Genomic DNA, 22,414 nt, shown 5'->3' on the forward strand with positions numbered 1-22,414 from the left:
AAATATCGCGTATCTTTATCGGCGCGAAGAAAACATTTTAGGATACGATTTGCCCTTTTCATTCGAATAAGAACTGTATCGAGGAAAAAGTCACCGCCCTCGGATACATCGGAGATGTCCCCCGCTATCAAACCGCGAACATATTATCGAGATACTTTGCATACTTCGATTCCAATTCATAAGAATGTAGAAGCGAGAGAGGTACTCGCGCGCGGGGCAAGGGCGGATCCGGCTGGACGCCGGAGAAGCCAAAAGAAACGGACGAAAGGTGGCTTAGAGCTGGATCCGGTGCAAAGCGCAAGGGAGAAGGCGCGAGTGTGCGAGCGCGAGCGCAGAGGACGATGAACTCGCGCGGCAGCTTCCGTCGCCTGGCAACGTCCCCCCCCCTTCGCCTCACCCACCGGGCGCACCGTCAAACACCATCATCGGCACACGCACATGTATACACCCACACCCACAGCGTCGTGTCATCGTCGAGCGTATGCACCCGTATCTCGTATATATGTACACGTATACGTATTATGTACACACGCCACGTGCTAGTGGTCGTGATGGTTTTTTTTCTCTCTCTCTCTCTCTCTCTCTCGTCGCTGTCATCGTCGTAGTCACCCTCGTTGATCGTAGTCGCGGCTGCCGCCGTTTGCGCTGATATTGATCGCGCGGGATGGTCGCTGCGATGTAAGAGCACGCATGTATCGCGCGGAAGATTATCGCCGAAAAACCAGTCTCGATCATGACACAAGTCAATGGGGGGAGGGGGGGAATAAATCTGTCCGTATACGGACAGATGTTTCCAGGGTCAAAGTTCGGGGCGCTATCGATTAGATGCCGCATTATTTTGCGTTAAGCTAGGTCCAGGTAAAGCGAGGCGTCAAACATCAAGGGGCATAGTACACGTATTGAAATTCATTGAAAAAATAAAAAAAAAATATGTGTGTGTTTTTTGTTCACAATCATATATTCTTATTTAAAAATATAATAAATCTCTCCTCTTTGAATTTTCTGAAAAAAATTTAGTGCCAAATAAATGAAAAGTAAAAAGAAGAAAAAAAAAAAAAAAGAAATACAGATTGTCCAAATACAAATTTAGATAGATATACTAACTCGTGATAGTTTGATCGTTACGAAATTGTCGAAGTGAAAAACTCCTTTGGAGGAAGGAAACCGCAACAAAACGCGCAAAGAATGTATCTTGAGAAAAACGCAGTGGCGGAAAATGTGATAGATATAAAACTACGCGATATATAAGTTTTCAAGGCAGATATACAAAGGGGAAGTTTCTACACGCCGTAAGACGCGTGTGTCTTTGTCCGTTGAGTAGCTATAAATCAGCTCGATCTCCACGACGCGCCGCGCAATCTATGCATATATCCGATCCCTCATTCATCCTAATGGGCTAGAAGCATTACTGTTTCCACGTCGCGTTACGTCGGTCGATGCGTTTCGACGCGACGGATGTCGCTGCAAGATTTGCATGTGCATACGCTATAGGCGTGCTCTGTGGATCGCGTGGCACAGTATAATTGACTACTTATGTACCGCGCGCTGCCCACAGCGAGGACATACGTCAAATACCTACGTATTTCGCGAAACACGCATACGACCTGCTTCGTAATTCCACGTAAGAACGCCAATCGATTAATGATTAGGAAATTATTGAATTATAATATTCGCGTGAAAAAAGAATCTCCTTTGTTCTTCCTATCATCGTGGGGGATCATAACTTTCGCTCGGCTTTAAATCAACGAGATTTTTAATGTTTGACGTTTTCGACACGTTAAGTACCATATATTGTAAAGAAAACCGAGAGAGATATCCCCCACGCATTCGAGTTATCACTTGAAATTAATCGGGAATTTATTACGGAAACATGACGTTTCGGTAATAAATTTGCGATCAAGTATCTCGAGATCGTATCGTTTTTATTAATCAAAAATAGTATTCTCGAAATACATACATATATTCAACAATCTCCGCGCACGCATCGCTCGCAATAATACATCCCTGCGTATTACACGTGACGTATAAACATTAAATACGTTAAAGCACTCTTAATCAACCAGCATGGAAATAAAAGAAAAAAAGCTAGAGAAGAGTTGAACATGCACAGCATCGCGGAGCGTGTCGTAGGATCACGTCGCGTTGAATCAAGTAGATTGCTAGCTCAGCTAGCTTATAGCAGATAATCCTTGGCTTCTTCCCACTTACATATATTCAAAGTGTTAGGCAGCGAATAGAAATTAATTTCTAAGGAATCGTGTTGCAAGTACTGGATATATATATATATATATATATATGGGCAAACGAGTGAGATGAAGGATAAAATTTAATTTTACAAAAACTTTATCATCTAAACGAATAATTATAAAGCAATATTTTTCTAAAAGATTAAAATAAAAAGATCGAATCTCGAATTGACGTTGAATGCGCGCACACCGACAAAGTGCATTTAAATAATCAGTCAAATTGGGAGAAACACCACGCCTTGCATTCATGGACGGTAAATTATCTCGACATTTAACCCGTTGTTTCCTCGAGCGTGACACCATAAAGTCGCACAATGAGGCCCGTTCATGCCGCGTAAACTATCTTATGAAACACGATAACCGCGTCGATATCCTTTCATGCAGTAAATAGCCCTGAATAGCATCGTCTACAGACCCCAAGGAAGCTCCTTTATTCAATATTGCCAAGTTGAAAACGGGATTTTGGTCCAATTACAAATTTACAACGTTTCCTTATTTCTGTACGAAGCAAAATAAACGAATAAACTATTGAAAAGATATTTTTTAAAAGACACGTAACAGATTAGAAATAATAAACAGATTAGAAATTCAAAAATAATCACGCTCTAGATTTTTAATAAATATACAACACACGCATTAAAAAGATTTTAATATTTATTTTAAATGCATATATTGTATTTCTACGTGATATCAATTGATATTTCAAGTTTTGTTTTTTTTTTAAATTAACGATTTGAGAATGAGAGAGAGAGAGAGAGAGAGCATTGAAGGATGCGCACAGATCAGTGTGCGTCGTCTATTTTTCTATGGAGTGCAATGAACCTCTATCCTCCTCGCCAATCCCCCGTACCCGGCGTGACGGAATAAATTTCTCGCAGACGAGGAATGTCAAGCCAAAAGAAGGAAAGAGAAAGAGAGGGGGAGAGAAAGCGCGCGCGCGAGGGAGAGAGAGAAACGATCGAAGTCGTCGTTCTTCTTCCGCGATAAGATAAGCCGTAATGAGGTTCAATTGGAAGATTAATTAATTAAAACCTACGATAAAGGAGTTAAATTGGACAATATTACGGGATGGCGTGCAGGCGTACTGTGTCGGAGAGAGCGCGCCGCGCTCTCTTATACTGCGTGTACGAGACCCCGCCTGCTGCTCATCGTCCGCGAGATGAAGGCGAATGAAGAAGGAAAAAAAAAAAATAAATAAAAATAAAAAAAAAGAGCGAGAGCGCGAGGGATTTACAGCTGCCGGGATATACCGAGACCCGTAATTATATCGTGGTCGCCGTTGACGAACGCGAACGGCGTCTTCTCTTTCTCAACAGCGGCGTCAAGAGCCCGCGACTTCGAACTCATTTACTACGATGTTTCCAAAAAAGACTCGCCCCTCCCCCGATATTACTTAGGTATCTCTAAACATCTTTTGAAGCACAGAGTGAAAAGCATTAATTTGAATTTCTTATGTCGTCTCGTAGATACGATATATGGTATATCTTTTTAATACCGGTATCAATCTCGTATTATCAATTTATAGCAAAACATTTTATTTTCTTCTCGCGCGCGAAAAGGGATAGATATTAATTTTTATTAGCGTCATTATAATCGCATTATTTATATAATGTGTTCTTTTTAATAATAGATATTTATTGTTACTCGCGTCATAATAATCACGCTACTTAGAAAAGTTGCGTTTTTTAAATGTATTCTTTTGAATAATCCAATCAATTTTTTAAATACTGCTTTTTGCGCTATCGGAGATAGTGCGATATATCCTGGCATACATGTGACACGTGTGTCCATTTATGAAAGTTTATTATTTTTAAACGTAAATTTAGTTTGCAAAATTTAAAGATCTTTGAAATAGAAATACATATATATATATATATTCTAATCAAATGTATTTTAATTCTTCCCTTTAAACTATGTATATAATCGTGCCCCCTCATAAAATATCGTACGATTAAAAGATTCAATAAATTATACGTGAGCGTTCATAAAAAAAGCTTGGTTGAAATTCTTTCTCGGGTCACGAGGTCACGAGATATCGCGCGGTGACCAGCCGTAAAATAATTACGGCGAGTAACGCCTTTCTCGGAAAATACGATGGACGGACGCATTACGATTTCGCTTCGTAACGAAGAGAAAAAGAACGAGACGGACAATCGCATTTCCAAGACGGGCAATCTAGTCACCGACTAATGGAATGTAATAGAACGCTTGCCTAGTCACCCGTCCCTTACCCTCTCATCTCGTTCTTCTGTCTCGTTCCTCTTTTCCTCTCCGTCTCGTTTCGCTCGCCTCCGACGCATCCGCAGACTTTTCTCTTTGTCCACGCGCTTTGTTCCTGTTGCGAGAGATATGTACGATCGTGGTGACTTGAAAAGTCTTTCGCCGCGCTATTTTAAGAGCCGCGCTCCCGCCCCCGCATTTATTTCCGCCGCCTTTTGTTCCTATATGTGTTGCCGTATTTGAGATTAGTCAGCTGTCGCGCCGCAAAAAATCCTCAATCAGCTCACATTTTGAACTATTATTTTCTGTCTACGCACATCGCAAGGATTAAATGTATCATCCATATTGTGACCAATTGTCTTAACGTGGCTATTCTTTAATCCCTAGCTGTGAAAATAATTTAATTTCACTTAGTTCGAAAAGTAAAGAAGAGGAAAAAAATAAACTGAAAAATAACCATTCAGTTGACGGCATATTAAATACCCTTTTACACACACACACACACACACACACACACACACACACACATATATATATATATATATATATAAAGAAAAGAAAAAAAATGAGAAGAAATTTTACAACTTTATACAATTGAAAATTATTAATATTAAATATTGATAAAAAATTTTTCGTAAAAAAAACAAACGATAATAAATATAGATAGAAATTGAAAGAATAAATACAATTATATATTTTAAATAGATGTGATACGAAATAAAACTCGAAACAGAAACGAACGCGCGACGTGATAATCGCGCGATACTATTCGCCTTGGAAAATGCTGAATTTAAATTTTTGACTCTTTGTATCTTGTAATATAAACTCTTATCCTTTACAACTGCGAAAGACGATAATTTCATTAGCTTGCACCTGGACTTCGGAGAATGAAATATTAGTCTCGTAAGCTTCTTCATCATAATTTATATAATTACGTCGCTATAGTAACATATATTCGTGTGTATCAACAAAAAAACTTTCCTAGTGCTGTTAATATTCTAATATTACAATTTGGTCTGTTGAGATACACAAGCTATTTTGTGTCTTCATTGAATTAAATTTTCTTGAAAGATATATATATAAGCTTTTTCTTTTAAATATATATTTGAAAGTCATATTTTTCTTTATAAAGGATTGAAAAATATAGGTCAATTAGCTCAACAGAAATATTTAATAAATGTAAATTAAAGATATTTATTTGAAATGTTTAATAGATTAAGATCTCTATAAATTAAGTTTTAATATCAAATAAATTAAATATTAAATTAATTTAAATATTCGAAATTAAATAGTGAAAAGGTAAATTCATTCGATTAAAATGTTCGATACAAATACTTAATTTTAAATTGAAAATTTTCTTCTATTAATAAAAAATTTATGAAATTAATGTTAATACCGAAATGGTGAAACGCTCTGTCAGAAATTTTAATATTATTAATGTAAATGAAGGAGAAGGGGGGATACTTGTGAGAATTATTCGATTACGTTCGTTATACGCTTGGAACAACGCTTACTTTGTACGGTACAGCTCCGTGTTTCCTGGCCGTGATTAATTTGCCCATGACAGCGGGCAAATTCCGAAACCGCAAGAGCTCGCGTTACAACAATATCGATTATATATTAATAAGAATATTAATATGTAAAGACATTATAAAAGAGAAAATAGAGATTTATAAAAATTTACCCAACATTTTCGTTATCAAGACAAGTCCAAACATATCTCAGAGATGGAATTAACGCATCTACATTGAGAGACCCATTTCGTTAAATAAAACAAAATTATTTGGTTGAACCATTTTGTTGACTGAACATGTAATTTGGTTTTATTTAATAAAAATTATGTTACTGGAAAGAAGTTAAATGTTACATTATTAAACTATTTTGTTTGCATAAAGTTGTTTAAGGATTCATGTATAAAATATTATAAGTAATCTAAATTCTAACTTTACATTTCTCAGTTTCAATAGGAATGAGAATAAAATTCTCGATAGAAGCTGCAGATATTATATACCGTTGATATTTGTAAATATAAATATGTAGAAAAATGCAATGTTAAAGAGCCAATATGATATTTTAAGCCACATTCACATGGAAAATCGATCGCGCTTCCAATTATACCTTCTCTCGTAAGAATCTCTTCTCAGAAATTCTACAAATCCGCATCTTGAAATCCGTAGGACAAAAGTTTCACGAAAAGAAATTCAAGATTATCTAGGGAATAGATTTTATCGCGGACTCGCTTTGAAACCGTACCGATAAACAAAACTGATAGTCCTGTTCTCATTCGCGTAACGTTTAAAAATAGATGCGTGAGAATTGATAGAGAAACAAAGACGATACGATGTGGAATAATAAATCTCATGGCTGATTTGGAATAAAGGATCGCTCGGGCGGATTTGCAGCTGTGCATCTTCTTGACGATGACAACCGCTATTGGAAAAAATCTCAGTCAGTTAAAGGCACACTTGGTAACAATAATGTGCCAGGTGCGGGAAGATTTGCGCACCTGAAACGTCAAGGGGCTCAGGTACCGCAGATAATATCGCGGAACGGGATCGATAATGTCGGGGAGCTATCGTGTTACGCGGATTGCGGATAAGATACGCGTCGGGCGAACGCCTGTCGCCTGTCGCGAGAGCGACGTTATTAGTGTCGGGAAACTGCGTATTTAAGAAAAACGGAGAGAGAGGATGGATAAGACACATAAGTCTTTAAACACGTCAAACAGCATACCATATAATCGCGAGGCGTTAAACGTGACACTGCAAAATGGGACACTGCATATACCATGTATACGAAGAACAAAGAATTATAGGAGGTAGAATATAGATACTTGTTTTGGAGCAATTCACGATAATGGCTAAATCTTTGCGACTTTTCCTCCAGAAGATTATCCACCTACCCACCATCTCGTTAATGTTCTTGCTTTCGCAACGGCGCGTGCTGCTGATCGTCCTCGAAAGATTATCTAAACCGACATTCCGAGCGGAAATCCAGCGCGTACGATTGCACGCTGCAATGATTCTCGCGCCGGTAACTATAAGATTCAATTCCAGGATATACCATTCCGGTGAGTCACTCGATTCATGAATAATTGCGCTGAGTGACCGATCGTGTCGGACGATAAAAACACGCGCCGATCCTCGTACGCATCGCTTAATCGTAACACATGTATACATACACTCTGAAATCGCTTAATTTACGATCGACATTATCAGCTATGCGTTACGAGATGTCATCACGGCCGATCGCCGCTGATTAGTTAAGCTTGACTCGGCGGTGGAATGCAAGAATTCATCATTGAAAAAAAAATTTCAGACTGGCGCCATTATGTGTGTATGTGCGTGGATGTGTAATTACTCTATTGATCACAAATAGCGAATAAAGCAATGTACATTACTTTATTAATTTTTCAATTGAGAGATTGAAAGCAAAAGTTGGCCTAAATTGAAATTCTTGAAGAATTAACTTGTATCTCTTGTATTAAATATATAAATATATATATGTAGAGAGAGAGAGAGAGATTGCATGTTCTTTATTTTGCATATATAATTATGCCATGTTCTGTTAATTTAACAAAATCGAAGATAACGAATATTCTACCAGTCTTTATTATACTAACGTATTTTCATTCTTGTTTTTTTTTACTCGTTACAATCGTTAATGAGAATAGAGTATATAAATTTTTAAATATTCGAAATATTGTCTCTCTCTCTCTCTCTCTATCACATTTATTTCGAGGAAAATATTTGTAAATTTTATTTGCGTACTCTTACATTGTAGCAATGTATATATCGTAGCAAAGTAATATTTACCACAATCTTGTTTATCAAGTGACATCATATATTTAGCTTGAACAACGCGTCTTCCGAAATAAAATAATCTAACATAATGGTTAAAAAATTAATCGGCAAAAATTATTATTTTTCACTAAAACGATATTTAAAAGAATTGATGTAAACAAAAATCAGGGCGAAACACAGTCTCGGCATACACACGCGTGTGTATATGTAAATGGCAAATGCGATAAATATCGATATAAATACCAAGTATAGAGCTTAGGAATGTTGATGTTGTTCTCTCGCTCCGTAAGGATTAATCGGGTCGGCAAAGAACATAAATCATTCGGCGGTATACGCACACGGCGAATGCGTACCTCGCGAGGCGAGAGGACGGAAGGAAAGCGCGAAAAGTAATTCCGCAGTTGTGCGCGTGGAAAATTATTTTCTAACCGAGCATCGGCAGCTCGTCAATATTCACGCATCGCATTATTCCCGTTCGCCGTTTTAGCGTTACGGCATGGAGTTTCAGGGCTGTCCATCTTTGCGACACGCTCTCTCGCGCATCGCTATATAAAGGATTGTAACCGGCATCGCGACCGTGATCGATATTATACATTCCTCTTTGTCGTCGTGTCCTGTCGCGAGAAAAACGTTTTATGAATACCGATTTTCAATCCTTTGCGACGTCGAATTATCGTGACGTAGCCCGGCCTTGTCGAATTAGATTCTTAGGGAATGTAATACGAGATGCTCGATAATAGGCGCTAATCGTGTTGAAAATTGGGAGAACCTTTCTCACCAAGATTTATTCGCGTGTACATTTTCTCGTAATTTTTAAAGTTTTGATTATAAAATCTATAATAATAAAAATCGCTAAATTGATGCTAATTGATTTGTGCAATTATGCCCGTTCCCCTACCTTGGAAATAAGGATTTTATTAAATTAAGGATCACTTAATTGAAAAGTCTGTCCATTCATAATTTTACAACAAAATTTTCTAAAATTCCAAAATTTGCTCTTTCATTTCAAACAAGAAATATCGTCAGGTGCATAGAAAATGTTATTTACTTATTATCAAACATTCCATGTGCATCGTCGTTTGTCGATTAATGCTTTGATAAAGCTACTATTTCTTTAGATACATCACGATTAGATTGAGAATGAACCATTCGTCTTTTACTTGTATGGAATTTTACTTAAATGGGAATTTTGTAAAGCGAAAAAACATGATTTTGTCTTCGCTTTGTCTTTGTTTTTACTAATATTCACGTTTAGGAATCAATATATTACAAAATAATATTTAATCGTCCTACATATCAATAGCAGATTCGGCCATTTCATTCTTATAAAACTTCTGCGGATAATTTAAACTTCTAAACGCAAATATATCAACGAAAATAGAAAAGTATCGCAGTTATTTTCATCGTCTCGGTACGCTGATAAAAAATCCTTACAAAATACTTCGTTTATCGATCAAAACATGACTCGTATGATTTATAAATAAATATAGATAACAATTTTTCATGATCGTGGTTCGGTTAAGCCGAAGCATTAACAAAGTATGCGGGATATTAATGACATTCGAGTTATAGTCCGTGATATTATTATAAAAATCTCGGATAAAGTATTCAGATAAACAAATTTGTATGTTGATTACAGCATTAATAAGAATGCTCGCATTCCAATCGTAATATTCTAAAGAGAAAAATATGCTTGAGATTATGAAAGAATAATTATTTCTCTATTCGAAACAGGTACTTTACGTCACCAACGTTATTTTTAATACTAATTTTAATAGTCCAAAAATCCAAAACAACCCTGAAGATGCGCGATAAATTGCTGAATCGTTAGAAAAATCTGATGGCGAAGAAAAAGAAGAGGAGGACGATGACTTCCATTTATATCTTTCGGATACCGAAGAAACCGAAGAAATAATAAAATAATTTTGATTTCGTGTTTAAAACAAAGGTAAAACAAGGATATGTATCGAAGATTAGAAAGTTACACGCTAAGTAAATGACGACAGCCTTTCAATTTCTCGTAAGAGACTCGATCGTTAAAATTAAGATCGCGATTTTAGCGAAACGCCCCGGGTGTCCCTTCGTTCTGCAAAAATTAGCGCGTCGTAAGATGTTTGACGTGACATCGATCGCGAATTCCTCACGTCGTCGCGACGTGAAACTTTATTTGCAAACTTTCATCGTACCCGCGTATCTGTACGTATATCGGATTATCGTGTGCTCGCCGATGGCCACGCGCCGTGCGCGCAACGACGTGTACGCCCAAACTCGCGAACGTACGCGCACGCGTATACGCGCGCGTACGTGTACACTCGGCTACTTGGCCGAGAGAGGCAGGTGAGGTGAGGAAAATATGCGCCTACTTTACGGTTGAGGCAGGTCGCGCTCTTTAAATCGCCGGAAACATACGCGCGACTAGAGGAGAGACGCGTTCCCTCCCTCCCCCCTCACTCTTTCCCGCCCACCCCCCGTCCTTCCGCCGCTTCCCGATCGCTTGACATTGTATTTTCGTCGCCTTTCGAAAGCTTCTCGGAAGGCACCATGGCCGATAATCATGGTCAACGCCGTTATACGACTACGTGTACACCTTAAAGCAGGTTATGCCAGTGGCGTGTCGGCTTCGTGCTATCCGCATTCTTTTTTCCTCGTGCCGAAAGAAAAGAAAGAAAATAAAATGCAGATTATACCCTAAACCTACCGGGTGTTTCTTTAGCCGGTAAAAACGAGTCGATGCTTTCTCAGAAAAGTACGACGCTTACAGCAGTCGTTTATTTTTTATCAATGAAATACGCGTGTTATTCTAAGTATTCTCTTATCGATAAACGTAAAATATGTCTTCCGTCACGATAAAAATGTTGTGAAATTAATATTTATCACGATAATTAATACTTTCAACGTTAAGTATAATTAAAACTTTAATTAAATCTTTATTAAGATAGCGTAGAGAGTTGAGTTAAGCGTGTTTAAATTTGCATCTGTTTGCATTTGTGGCTGAAAGGAGAGTGAGTAAATGGAGGACATCCCGTACAAATATACTTCGTCTTCCAGAAATAGCAGCATTTGATTCTCATATATAAACATTATCGTCGTATCGTCGTAAATGAATAAAAAAGAACGGCTATCCTTTCATCTGATCTTTTTCATTCGAGAAAAAGAACTCGTGTCATCCGCAGTCATCAAACCGCGGCGCACCTTCGTTCGTGTTTCCCGAGAAGAAAATTTATATGTTACCACATATACGCGGAATTTTTATATTCCAATAACATTTTTACATCGTTCGCGTGCATCTCCTGTTAAAGAACCAACGCAACACACGCCGTTCTGTAACGGTGAATCGTTTGATTCATAATCGGCAGGAGCATCGTGAAGAAACGAATGAGAAACGAGTGGGAAAAATATTGTCGGCGGCTCCTTCTAACTTAACCGAGGGGAGGGGCACTTTGTTTTTTCTCCCGTAGAATGTTGTTTAAATCCTACGACTCAGCTGATTTCACGGCTCGTTAAGTTGCAAGCGACCCAGCCCGTACACCATAACTCGATCGTGTTGATTATATCCTTTACACAGTACCCGGTGGTCACTTGTAATTGTAGAGAAAACCGATTGGCCCCATTTTTATCGGAGGATTCTTACGCGGTTGAGCATAAAGCCGTAAGTAACGTGAAATCTAGGTAAGAATCTATCCAGGAAACGATCGAAACTTAATCGCTTGAAACCGATTCGCTATCTGAATCGCAAGATTTAACATACGATATTAAGATCTGTATTCGATATTTCGAGAGTAATATTGAAATTAAATACTAAATTTCGATAAGTAAAATTATATGATATAAATTAGTTACAAATTTCTTTTTAAATATTTCCTGTTTTGCGAAAAAAAAAAAAAAAAAATTACAATTTGATTTAATTAGATTAAATGATGCCGATAAGACAAATCGTTGAAATATTTTATTATTATTAATTTTCTGAGCGTGAACACTACAGTAACGTACGCCTATGCAACGACCGAAGGTCAAAGACGCGTGCAGCTGTATCGAGTACAACAAGAGTCATCTCTTACGCCGCCCCGCCCTTTCCTTTCTCATCCCTTTCCTCAGCGATAAATCAGGACGAACCAAATGGAAATCTCAACGTGCAATTTTCTTGAATTTCTTGAATGATATTTAAAATGTTTAAAAAATTGTGTAATTTTCCAAATATCATTTTGGCAATGTAAGGAGATTTTTTTCGTATCGTATAAATACAATACAGAAATTAAAATACAAACGAGAGAGTTAGTAGCGGAAGAAAATTCTCGTTTTACACATAACTTTTATAAAAAAGTTTTCACGTAACATTTCACAAAATAATAATCCTAAACGGCGTTTTAAATATAAAAAGTTTCGATTCAATTCTGGTATCGTATGGCAATGGCTTCTACATTTCGGCACAACAAGAGAGTGTTGATCTTCCGACTGTCTTAAGAAAGGCTACATTAACAATTCTCACGTTACAAGGAACGCTATTCTTATCGCACGTTACTCTCATTAGAGTCGGAGTAGCGTATGCAGCAAAATCTAACGTCGGTTGAAGAGTGCTTCGCGCGTTCTCTATGCGCTAGTTGATCGACGATGGTGGTGGGAACCCCGTGACAGAGACGGGTGCAAAACACGTGTGAACACTCCGAGAGGATTAACGGACGGATGCGGTACTTAATAATTTGCCAATTGTTTCTACATCGTAACTATGAGCGTGTCCCGCGCTTCGGATGGAAAATTATTTTCTTCTTACCCGCCGATCACACGAAATCGTTTTAATATTTCAACCTCGTTTCCAATCCCTTCCATTTTCTTTTCTAATAAAACTTTCACGCCGAAAATTCCTACTAATTTCTCATAGAGATACGAAATTATAGAAAATCGATTACCAAAAAAAATTATAAATTACTCACGTCGTCGACATCGTCCGATGTCTTCTTCTCCGTCTCGTTCGTGTGTCCTTTGTCGCTCCTTATGCTCCTTACTCGCGAAAACACAGTTAATTACAATCGTGCTCGCACCAATCGGCACTATGATCGCGATACTTTACGACACTCCCGATATTAATCGCAAACTTTATTTTCTATTGCGACGGAAAAATGCCAACGTTACACGAAGGTACGAATCGTTCGATATTAAAAGAACGCGTAGTCGAATTTACGCGATATATGGTATATATATATATATTTATTTATTTATTACGCGCGAGACAGATAACGATACAAACGCCCAATTTTGCGAGATATGCCGCATTATTGTTTACCTTGTTATCATTTCTCGCGACAACAAGAACGAGAAGGTAACGACGCGAGACGCTCCGTATTATTGTTGCATCATCTCTCGAAAATATGATACGGAATTGATAAATATTATTAAAAATACAGAGCTCTTAATAACGACTGTGTTTATTAATTAAACGTACATTAAATTTTGTACAAATATGCGATTGTTTATTGCGTCCCAATTAATAATATCGCGTAATAAAGTTGCGAATATTATTTTAAAAAATCTCAGTCATTAACAAAATATCGGGGTTAATTTGATAAGCGTTTAATTAATAAAGATAATCGTATTGAAAAGTCCATAACTTAATATTTATTATTTATATTAATCTCGCGTTATATAAATTCAGATGCTTGTATTTTCCGCGGATATATTCATCTTTAATTTTTAATCTGTATATATTTATATTTATATTTATTTGCGTTATAATAAGAGATAGTAAAATTGTCATAAAATGCACAGGTATACATATACTATTCGTTGGGAACAGAGATAGAGTATCGTGTGAATTCGGTCGCGCGATTTTTCAGCGCCGAACGGATCGCAGCTTCGTGTAACCGTGATTTTTTCACGTTCTGTTGCAATATAAAATAAAGTATGCCATTAATGTTGGGAATGTCGTGCAAAGCGATCGCCGTGTTGCGAGCGCGATTGCAATTAACCGTATTTTCGCGAGTAAATGGCATTATAAAGAAGAAACAAAGAACGTATAAGAGAGAGAGAGAGAGAGAGAGAGAGAGAGAGAGAGAGAGAGAGAGAGAGAAGGCTAGAGGAGACATCGGGCGACGACGGAACAAACACGAGATAATTTATAATTTTATATTTAATTTCCTATTTGTTATACTACTTGTAAAATTAATTATTCGTCTATTGTCATAGTGGCGACTCGCTTAAAAAAATAATTAGAAGCTTACTTCGCATATATTAAATTCAGAAATAAATTAATTAAAATATTTTATACGATTAAATAATTGGAGAAACAATTTGACAGCAAACTGTTAATTATTATTTTTTAATTAGTCTATTCTTTATTTTTATAAGCACGCTTTGTCATAGTTATAGTATTCATATTGGAGAACCGTGTATAAAAATGTAATATTTTTAAAATCTATTCGCAATATTTTCGAACAATTAATTTTGCAATTATGCTTAGTATAATTTTTTTTTTTTTTTTATCCACAAGCAGTTTTTCTAGAAAAAAAGAAGGAGTGCTCTCCCTCGTCTTCGAACTTTTACTTATCGTTAAAACGAAAATGCGGAAGCGAAGGAATTCAACGTTGGCATGGTTTCGTTACTTACTTGCGCAAAGCTGGGAAAAAGCGAACGAAGTCGCATTCTTTGAACGACGGTAACGCACATTTTAGCGCTGTCTCGACGAAAGTCTGAGGAATTTTACTTTTCCCTTCATATCGTATCGCGCAAAAGCAATTTAAGCGATAGCTTCATCAAGGAAAAAGGATTTCCGTGTATGCTCGGAAAATTAAAGAAGCGACATATCTTGAAATGTAGACACATTAAAAAAAAAAAAAAGAATCTTTTGATAATTTTATATTCCCGACATTTAATCAGGTATCGTTTTAAAAGCGGGCTTCCAAGTTTATCTGAAATATCGTTCGCGCAAGGTTACATGTTATTTGGGGAAAGTTAAATTCGGAAACTGGGATAATAAAAAAAGTCGTTCCCGACTTGGAGATGGAGTAAAGCGCGTCTGTCTAGATATAGGACGCTTTTCACGCTATCTCCAGGTCGTGAAAATAATATCGGTGTCCTACTTCAAAGGTGTTAATGGAAAATAGAAAAGGAGTCAAATAAAATTCAAGAGAAGAAACTTCTCGAAAATGACACGTGTCATTTCGTCCAAAGACCGCGTTAGAGTTAGCGGTGCCCGTTAATGTTAACATGTTCCAAGTTGGCCGACTCTATCAATTGTTCTCGATCATTCCACTCGTTATTTGTAGCCATCTTGGTAATGATTAGTTCAATAGGAACTTCCTCCGTATTACCTGTGACCTCTTTTCTCCCAATTCTGTCATTTCGCGGTTGGAATGGCTATTCATTGGGAAAATATAACGGAAAAGAGGTGGAGAGAGAAAGGGGACAGACGATATCTCACGACACGATGCTACAGCAAGACAGTTATCGTCTCTTGGCATGTTATTATAGTATATTTATGGCACAGCTAATCGGGGAACGAAATAAATAATTAACGTGAAAAATCGTGATATACTTGGATGCTAAATACACATGTCAACGAGCAAATCGCACGAAGAGGATACTTCGTATATTTTCAAGCAGAAATGCTAAGGACGAAATAAGAAAAAAAGCAATTTTTCGATATCGGAGTAATCATAGTTTCGAAATTATAGGTAATCGCAAATTAAAAAATTTACATGACGCTTCAAGATTGTAAATGGACAAGAACAAAATTTTGTTCTTTACTTAAACAAAATGAAGCTTAATTTCGTGCAAATTAAAAAAAAGAAAAAAAACCTTGCCGTTTAATTGTCAGCGGTAAGAAGAAAAGAAATCGAAAGATTGCTACAAATAAAAATAACAAGACACTTTTCATTCATATCTTTAGAAATATAAATTGTAATATATTAAATATACTGCGAAAGAGAGAAGAAAAAACTATTGAGAATAAATCTTAAAATATATCTGTCTTTTCAAAAGATTTTATATAATCGAGAAATTTGTATAATTATTTTTCTTCTCGTTCTAAAATGATTAATAGCTTTTAATATCAGCGCAAATTTGCGTTGCGCGCTATTTATATTTATTCATAAATAGACTATATATGACGTTAAGACGTCTTAAAGTCGGAATTAACGATGACGACTAAATTAAATACTTTAGCATTGAAAACATTCCATGTCAAAATTAGATACAACGAGATATGACGATATTTTTAAAATAGGTACAAATGAAAATACATATTGATAATATTACTGAGTTTTCTCTAAAAATCGTCTTTCAACGTAATTCAATAGTACTGTCAATAAAGTTAGATTATTGAAAGAAAGTGAAAGCGAGTATTCTTTGAAGATTCTTTTAAAGTTCGTTAGGAAGACAGGCTCGCAAGGGTAATAAAAGGCATTCCTCTGTTTAGCGAAGAACGGCTATATCGCCGCTCCTTTCCGAAGCGTTATGTTCAACAGATGTCGGGGTAACGACTAACGACTAGCGGGGGTAGACAAGAGCGACAATGTAGAAGGAAGACAAATGTGTCACGAGGGTCGATAACCATCAGGCTAGAGATCACCAGGAATTTCTTTACCGAAATTTTAACTACGGATAATTTATTCTCGTATACACCCAGAACAATTGCCCCAATTGTTCCTCGAATAATTCAGAATGTATTTTCTTTAGTAGACACGGTGGCGCGGTATTATAATTTTACGAAGCTAAATTGACGAGAGGAAGGAATTTTAATTTCTTGGCGAAATGTCTTCGTAATATCATAATGATATCGCAGTTTTGCACTTTAGACTAGGGTTGCACGAGACCCAAGACAAGACAATATTCGCAAAAATATTGTATTGGTCTTGAAAATTTTAATCTTGTCTCGGTCTTGAGAGGATTTTTGTATCAGAGATCTTGTCTTGTCGTGCCTTGATTTTTATTAACAGTTTTTACTTAACACCAAATTGTTTGTCAGCTTGATAAAAAACAGAAAATAATAAGTATATCCGATTTCTTCTGTTATCCGAAGCGCCGAGCAAGATTTTCGTTCGTTCTTTACCGCCTATGCTCACGTCTCGATTGCGTAGACGCAGTCTACGAAAAACTAAACCAACCAAGTTCTTCTGCTGAACATGCAAACATTTCCGAAAGTGATAATGAAAATTCGGAAGTAAGTGCAGTTAAACAAGACGCATAGAAAACTTATTTTAAGTATAAAACAAAAAACAATGAAAAAATCGGCGTATGTTTCTTATGTCAAAAAGAAAATGTGACTAAAGAAATAAAAATGAAAAATAGTAACACTACTGGATAAAAAAAAAAAAAAAAAAAAAAAAAAAAAAAAAAAAATTTGGACGAAAGATCATAAAGAATCATATGAAGATTTATTTGGATTAAAAGAAATGAAAAATAAAATATCGTCAGAAAAACAAAAAACGATAGATATAATTTTAAACGTAAATATTGAAATTAAACTTTATAGATTAAGTAATATAAAGTAATTAATTTGCGCTATTTTTATGTCACATTAAAGTGTGCAATGATAATGATGCGCAGGCTCTTTAAATTTAAATTTTTTAAAGTTTTAAAATTTGTCAATGTTTTTATTTACTAACAATAAATAAAATTTTTTTGTCTTTCTCTCCTCTATTTCCATATTAATTAAAATCTCCGTTCAGAGATCGGGAACAATTAGATAACTTTTTTTAAAAACCAAGACTTCTCGAGACAAGATCAAAAATCTTGATAATTTGTTTTGGTATTGTCTTGATAATTAATTTTAAATCTTGTCTTGATCTTGTCTCGTGCAACCCTACTTTAGACTTTAACAAAGTTTCTCATTCGAGGTAGTTAATAGAATATTTATAATTAAATAAAAAAAAAAATTAAAAAACTTGCGGTCATGATTTTTATTAGGATATATTCCATAGCGCCAGATCGTTGGAGAAATTTGCAAGTGAAAGAGAAAGAGCGGGATATCTCTAACAATAAGAGATACCTTGCATATGAATTGAATTTTTTAGCTTGCGCAATATCATGAATAAAAGAGAAAATTTTGCGTTTCAAATTATAATAATTTTACATAAAAATCTGTTTATGTCTTTTTAACATAATTTTCAAGTCACGTCTGTTATAATATACAATACTTATAGTTAGAAGCATTCAGTACGTATCACAGTCCGTCATTAATGAAAATGTGAAAAGCCCGTTAATCCGTTGTTCCTAAGCTAACGACTATATAGCAGCCGACGATGAAGATACAAAAGCGAACCGGCCAACGAATTCTCAATTGGCCATTATTCCGATCATTAGCGATGATTTTCGCTCACAATATCGTTCTAATGAATCGCGATAATTAAGCGAGTCGAATAGAACGCTTGGGAAGAATTTCAACTTTCGCGCGAGAAAGCATTCCAACTCTCCGCGACGACGCGAGTAACACAATCGATTTTCGCGGGGATACGCCGATATCGATCTGTACGAATTGATGACAGCGAGTTGTTTTTTTTTTTTTTTTTTAACGAACCGATTATCGCTCGCGTTTGTTTCTCCGGAAAGGAGTCGAGACGATTCTGTGGATTATAAATGGAACTTTGTTTAAAATAAGAAAAGAAAAGTAATTATACAAATTTCTCGATTATAAAATCTGTCGAAAAGACACAGATACATTTTAAAATTTATTCTCAATATTTTTTTCTTCTCTCTTTCGCAGTATATTTAATATATTACAATTTATATTTCTAAAAATATAATGAAAAATCTGGTTATTTTTATTTGTAGCGGTCTTTCGATTTCTTTTCTTCTTACAGCTGGCAATTAAACGGCAAGTTTTTCGTCTAGATGGTTTTCTTACCGTCTCGGAAGCGGGATGCCCCGCTTTCTTATATCAATAAAATCGCGCATCGGAAAGAAATGACCGATCAAAGGCAACGGATATGCCATAAATAAACGTTATTCGGAAATCATCGTGTCGAATTTCCGCAAATTATCCCGTAAAAGTCGAATAAGAGCCTCTCACGGAATGCGTTGTCTCTTCTCTCCTCCCCCGATTTTCTTATAACAAAGAATCTCGTGGATATAGATAAATAATCGTAAATATATGTAGAATATAATCTTGCAAAAAAAAAAAATCTATTCAATTTAACGCCAAGATAGATATTCGAAATGCAAAGACACGATACGCAAGATTATAGAGATAGCTTACAATTTTTTCAAGCGCGGCGCTGAAGGAAATTTGATATTGCGAGAAGTCGTAACAAGTGTATATGTTTCCTTTAGAGTATCGATATTATGGGGCTCGGATTTTATCTCCTTCGATCCAGAAACGCGGATGAGGAAAAAAAAAAAAGACCATTATTCTTATCCGCGTGTACATATTTCCAACTTCGATATACGCACGATTTCACTTTACGCCGTCATAATTTGTGCCCAAAATTTCGTTATACACTTTCGTCGCGATGATCGTTCTTATGATTCTTTTATTGACGAGTCGGGGGATAAATTTATCGAACACGACCTCACGGCTCTTTACCGGGGTACGCCTAGGTCGAACGCACGAGCTCCGAAAGTTGACAGCAGCCGCCGCCATTTTGAAGCGATCCGCGCGAAGGCCGAGACTTTATACGCATGCACTTTTATCGTACGTCATAGCACGATAATTATCCTCACCATGTCGCGACGCATACTTAGGCCGATATCACATTCGTCGTACGACAAACTTTTTAAGCATATCGATTGGCTGCAAAATAGAAACTTTCTCGAGTCTCTAGAAATTAGCTAATCAATGCGCTTGAAAAGTTTGTCGCGCGACAAACGTAATATCGGCCTTAAGCGTGCGCGTTTTTCGTCGTACGACGAAATTATCTCGAGGAATGTTCGTATTAGAGATCGACGAGAACGGAATCGTTCGAGGGAGAAATGGAAATGTAAAAGTCTCTCTCTCTCTCTCTCTCTCTCCGCGCAGAAATTTCGAATGCGTTGCGTATAAAAATATTACGTACAAATTTGAAAGAAAATGACGATCTTTCGGATCACTTTCGTAGAGAGAATTCGTTCAATGTCTCTGTAATTAATTTTGAAAAGCAACTATGAAAATACGATGTAAATCAATGTAATGTTAAATAGAGGAGTTAAATAGAGACGAAAAATACGTCAGAGATAAATATTATGATTTCTTCTTATAGCTTCGTTCGGATAACTTCGCATAACACCTTTCAAGCCCGTTACATTTACCAATATACATTTCCCCTGTCGAGAGACGCTCGAGAAACAATCACAAACACGCGCGCGTATATAAACAGAGGCCTCGATCAGGCCTGCATCAGGAAAGTCGAAACGTCGAGTTATATGAAAGATCCGATCCGTTCCGTTCCGTTCCGTTCCCTTCATCCATCACCCTGATTCCTGCCGAGCGAAATATCGCGCGTTTGCTGCATCTTGGCAAACCCTTGGCGACACAAATCGTTCCCCGATTGCATCAATCTGCGCGGAAATATATATTTTAAGGCGGTGTAAATTACGACGCGTGGATCGAGACTACGAACGGGGATTTAAATCGTTATCAATTCACGCGAGTACGGGCACGCCGATGATAAAGACGCGCGAAAAATGATTCACTTTTAAATGGCGAGAATAGAACTGTTGACATAGGGGACAGAATTTTTCACAGTTATATAACGATCCATCTTAATCGAACTCATCGAAACTAATTTTAAGCTTCGATTATAAATTCGTATAACGTTTATATTCCGTTCGCGTGAACGGAGTTGAACGCGCGTGCGCGCGCGCCACATTAATCCCTGGCTCCGTTCGTTCACACTTCGAAGGCGGAGCATTACATATTATATGTATCTCGTATATATTCTATATTTCGAAAATATCTCTCGACTCCGAAAAGCGATCGTCCGCGCAGAGTCGGTCGCATCGTCCAATAGAGAGAGAGAGAGAGAGAGAGAGAGAGAGAGAGAGAGAGAGAGAGAGAGAGAGAGAGAGAGAGAGAGAGAGAGAGGGAGGGAGGGAGGGAGGGAGGGAGGGAAAGAGACAACGGCCGGAGACTCCGGCGCTCGACAAGCAGGATAAAGAAAATCGATTCTCCCTCGCCGGGTCGGCACTATACACGCACGAACACGCACGAAAGAAAAGCGAGAGGTGGGGCAGGGGGGGGGACACCCCCTTTGGCCCACCAGGAGAAAAAAAGAAAGAAAAAGAAAAGAAACAAAAAAAAAAGGAAGAATATACTCGCGACACTTACCTCGTATTTGACGCCGTTCAATCGCAACCACGTCTCCACCTTGAGACCGTACGGGGATAAGGAGGGTAACAGGGGCGTCCGCGGGAACTGATATAGATAAACAACATCTTTCTCGTAATCGGGATGATGCACGATGTTGGCCTTCGCCGGCGCCGCGGTCGCACCGCCGGCAACGGCGGCGTCATCGTCCTTCTTGCCGGCCGTCTCGTCCTTCTTCGTCGCGTCCTTCTCCTCCTGCTTGTTATCCGGCGGCGCGTCGTCCTTCAACGCTTCCTTCATCTCCTTCACGTCCTTGATCTCCTTACTCTCGGGGCCGTTGTTCTCCGTCTCGGTTGCCATCGTCATTCTTGCTACTGCGTCTATTTCTTTTTCTCTCTCTCTCTCTCTTTTCCTCTTTTGCCTCGTTCGAAGCTACTCGCAGTCACTCCTTGCGCAAAGTCGCTCGTTCTCCTTTTTTCTAAGAAGCCTCGCCTCTCGATCGCGTACACTCGGTCTGTCTCTCTAGTCTGTCTCTCGGTAGCGCGCACCACACAAACCGTACGCCGAGCACTCGTCGCTTCTTTCTGCTCGCCGGCCGGTTGCTCCTCAATGTCGCTTGGTCCGTTCGCGATTCCCGTCTTCCCCTTCTCTAGCGACCCTTTGCCGATCGTCGCGCTCCCCTTTGCCGCGCGCATGCGCAAGCGCCACACCCCGCGCCGTGGTCGTCATATTTAATTGGTCGACCACCCCTGCCTATACGCGCTTATACGAACACACGCGCGCGCGCACGCTTCTCTCCCCTTTCCCCGTAACAGGATATCAGCAGGAAAATCGGCAACGTTGCTGCCGCGGTTAGCGATGGCTTCGAGCAAGGCGAAAAGGGTATCGATACCTGGGAAGGACGATCGACGATGCGCGGGGCTGCTTCTGAAAGA

The 22,414-nt window shown here is 37.8% G+C and overlaps 1 protein-coding gene across 2 annotated transcripts in view; it reads right to left on the minus strand.

Moving 5' to 3' along the window:
• Fax (failed axon connections) overlaps nt 1–22,088 on the minus strand; it is a 29,704-nt gene extending 7,616 nt beyond the window's left edge. The window contains exon 1 of one of the 2 annotated variants that reach the window (XM_070311753.1): nt 21,501–22,088. In XM_070311753.1, coding sequence (XP_070167854.1) covers nt 21,501–21,845 — 345 coding nt within the window. In that variant the 5' untranslated portion in view covers nt 21,846–22,088. The remainder of the gene's footprint in view (nt 1–21,500) is intronic. The other variant, XM_070311754.1, reaches the window with a different exon arrangement.
• Between the last annotated feature and the right edge of the window lie 326 nt (nt 22,089–22,414).

Source organism: Polyergus mexicanus, unplaced genomic scaffold (assembly GCF_030449975.1).
Source record: "Polyergus mexicanus isolate NDT 795.1 unplaced genomic scaffold, iyPolMexi1.0 SCAF_20, whole genome shotgun sequence".
NCBI lineage: Eukaryota > Metazoa > Arthropoda > Insecta > Hymenoptera > Formicidae > Polyergus > Polyergus mexicanus.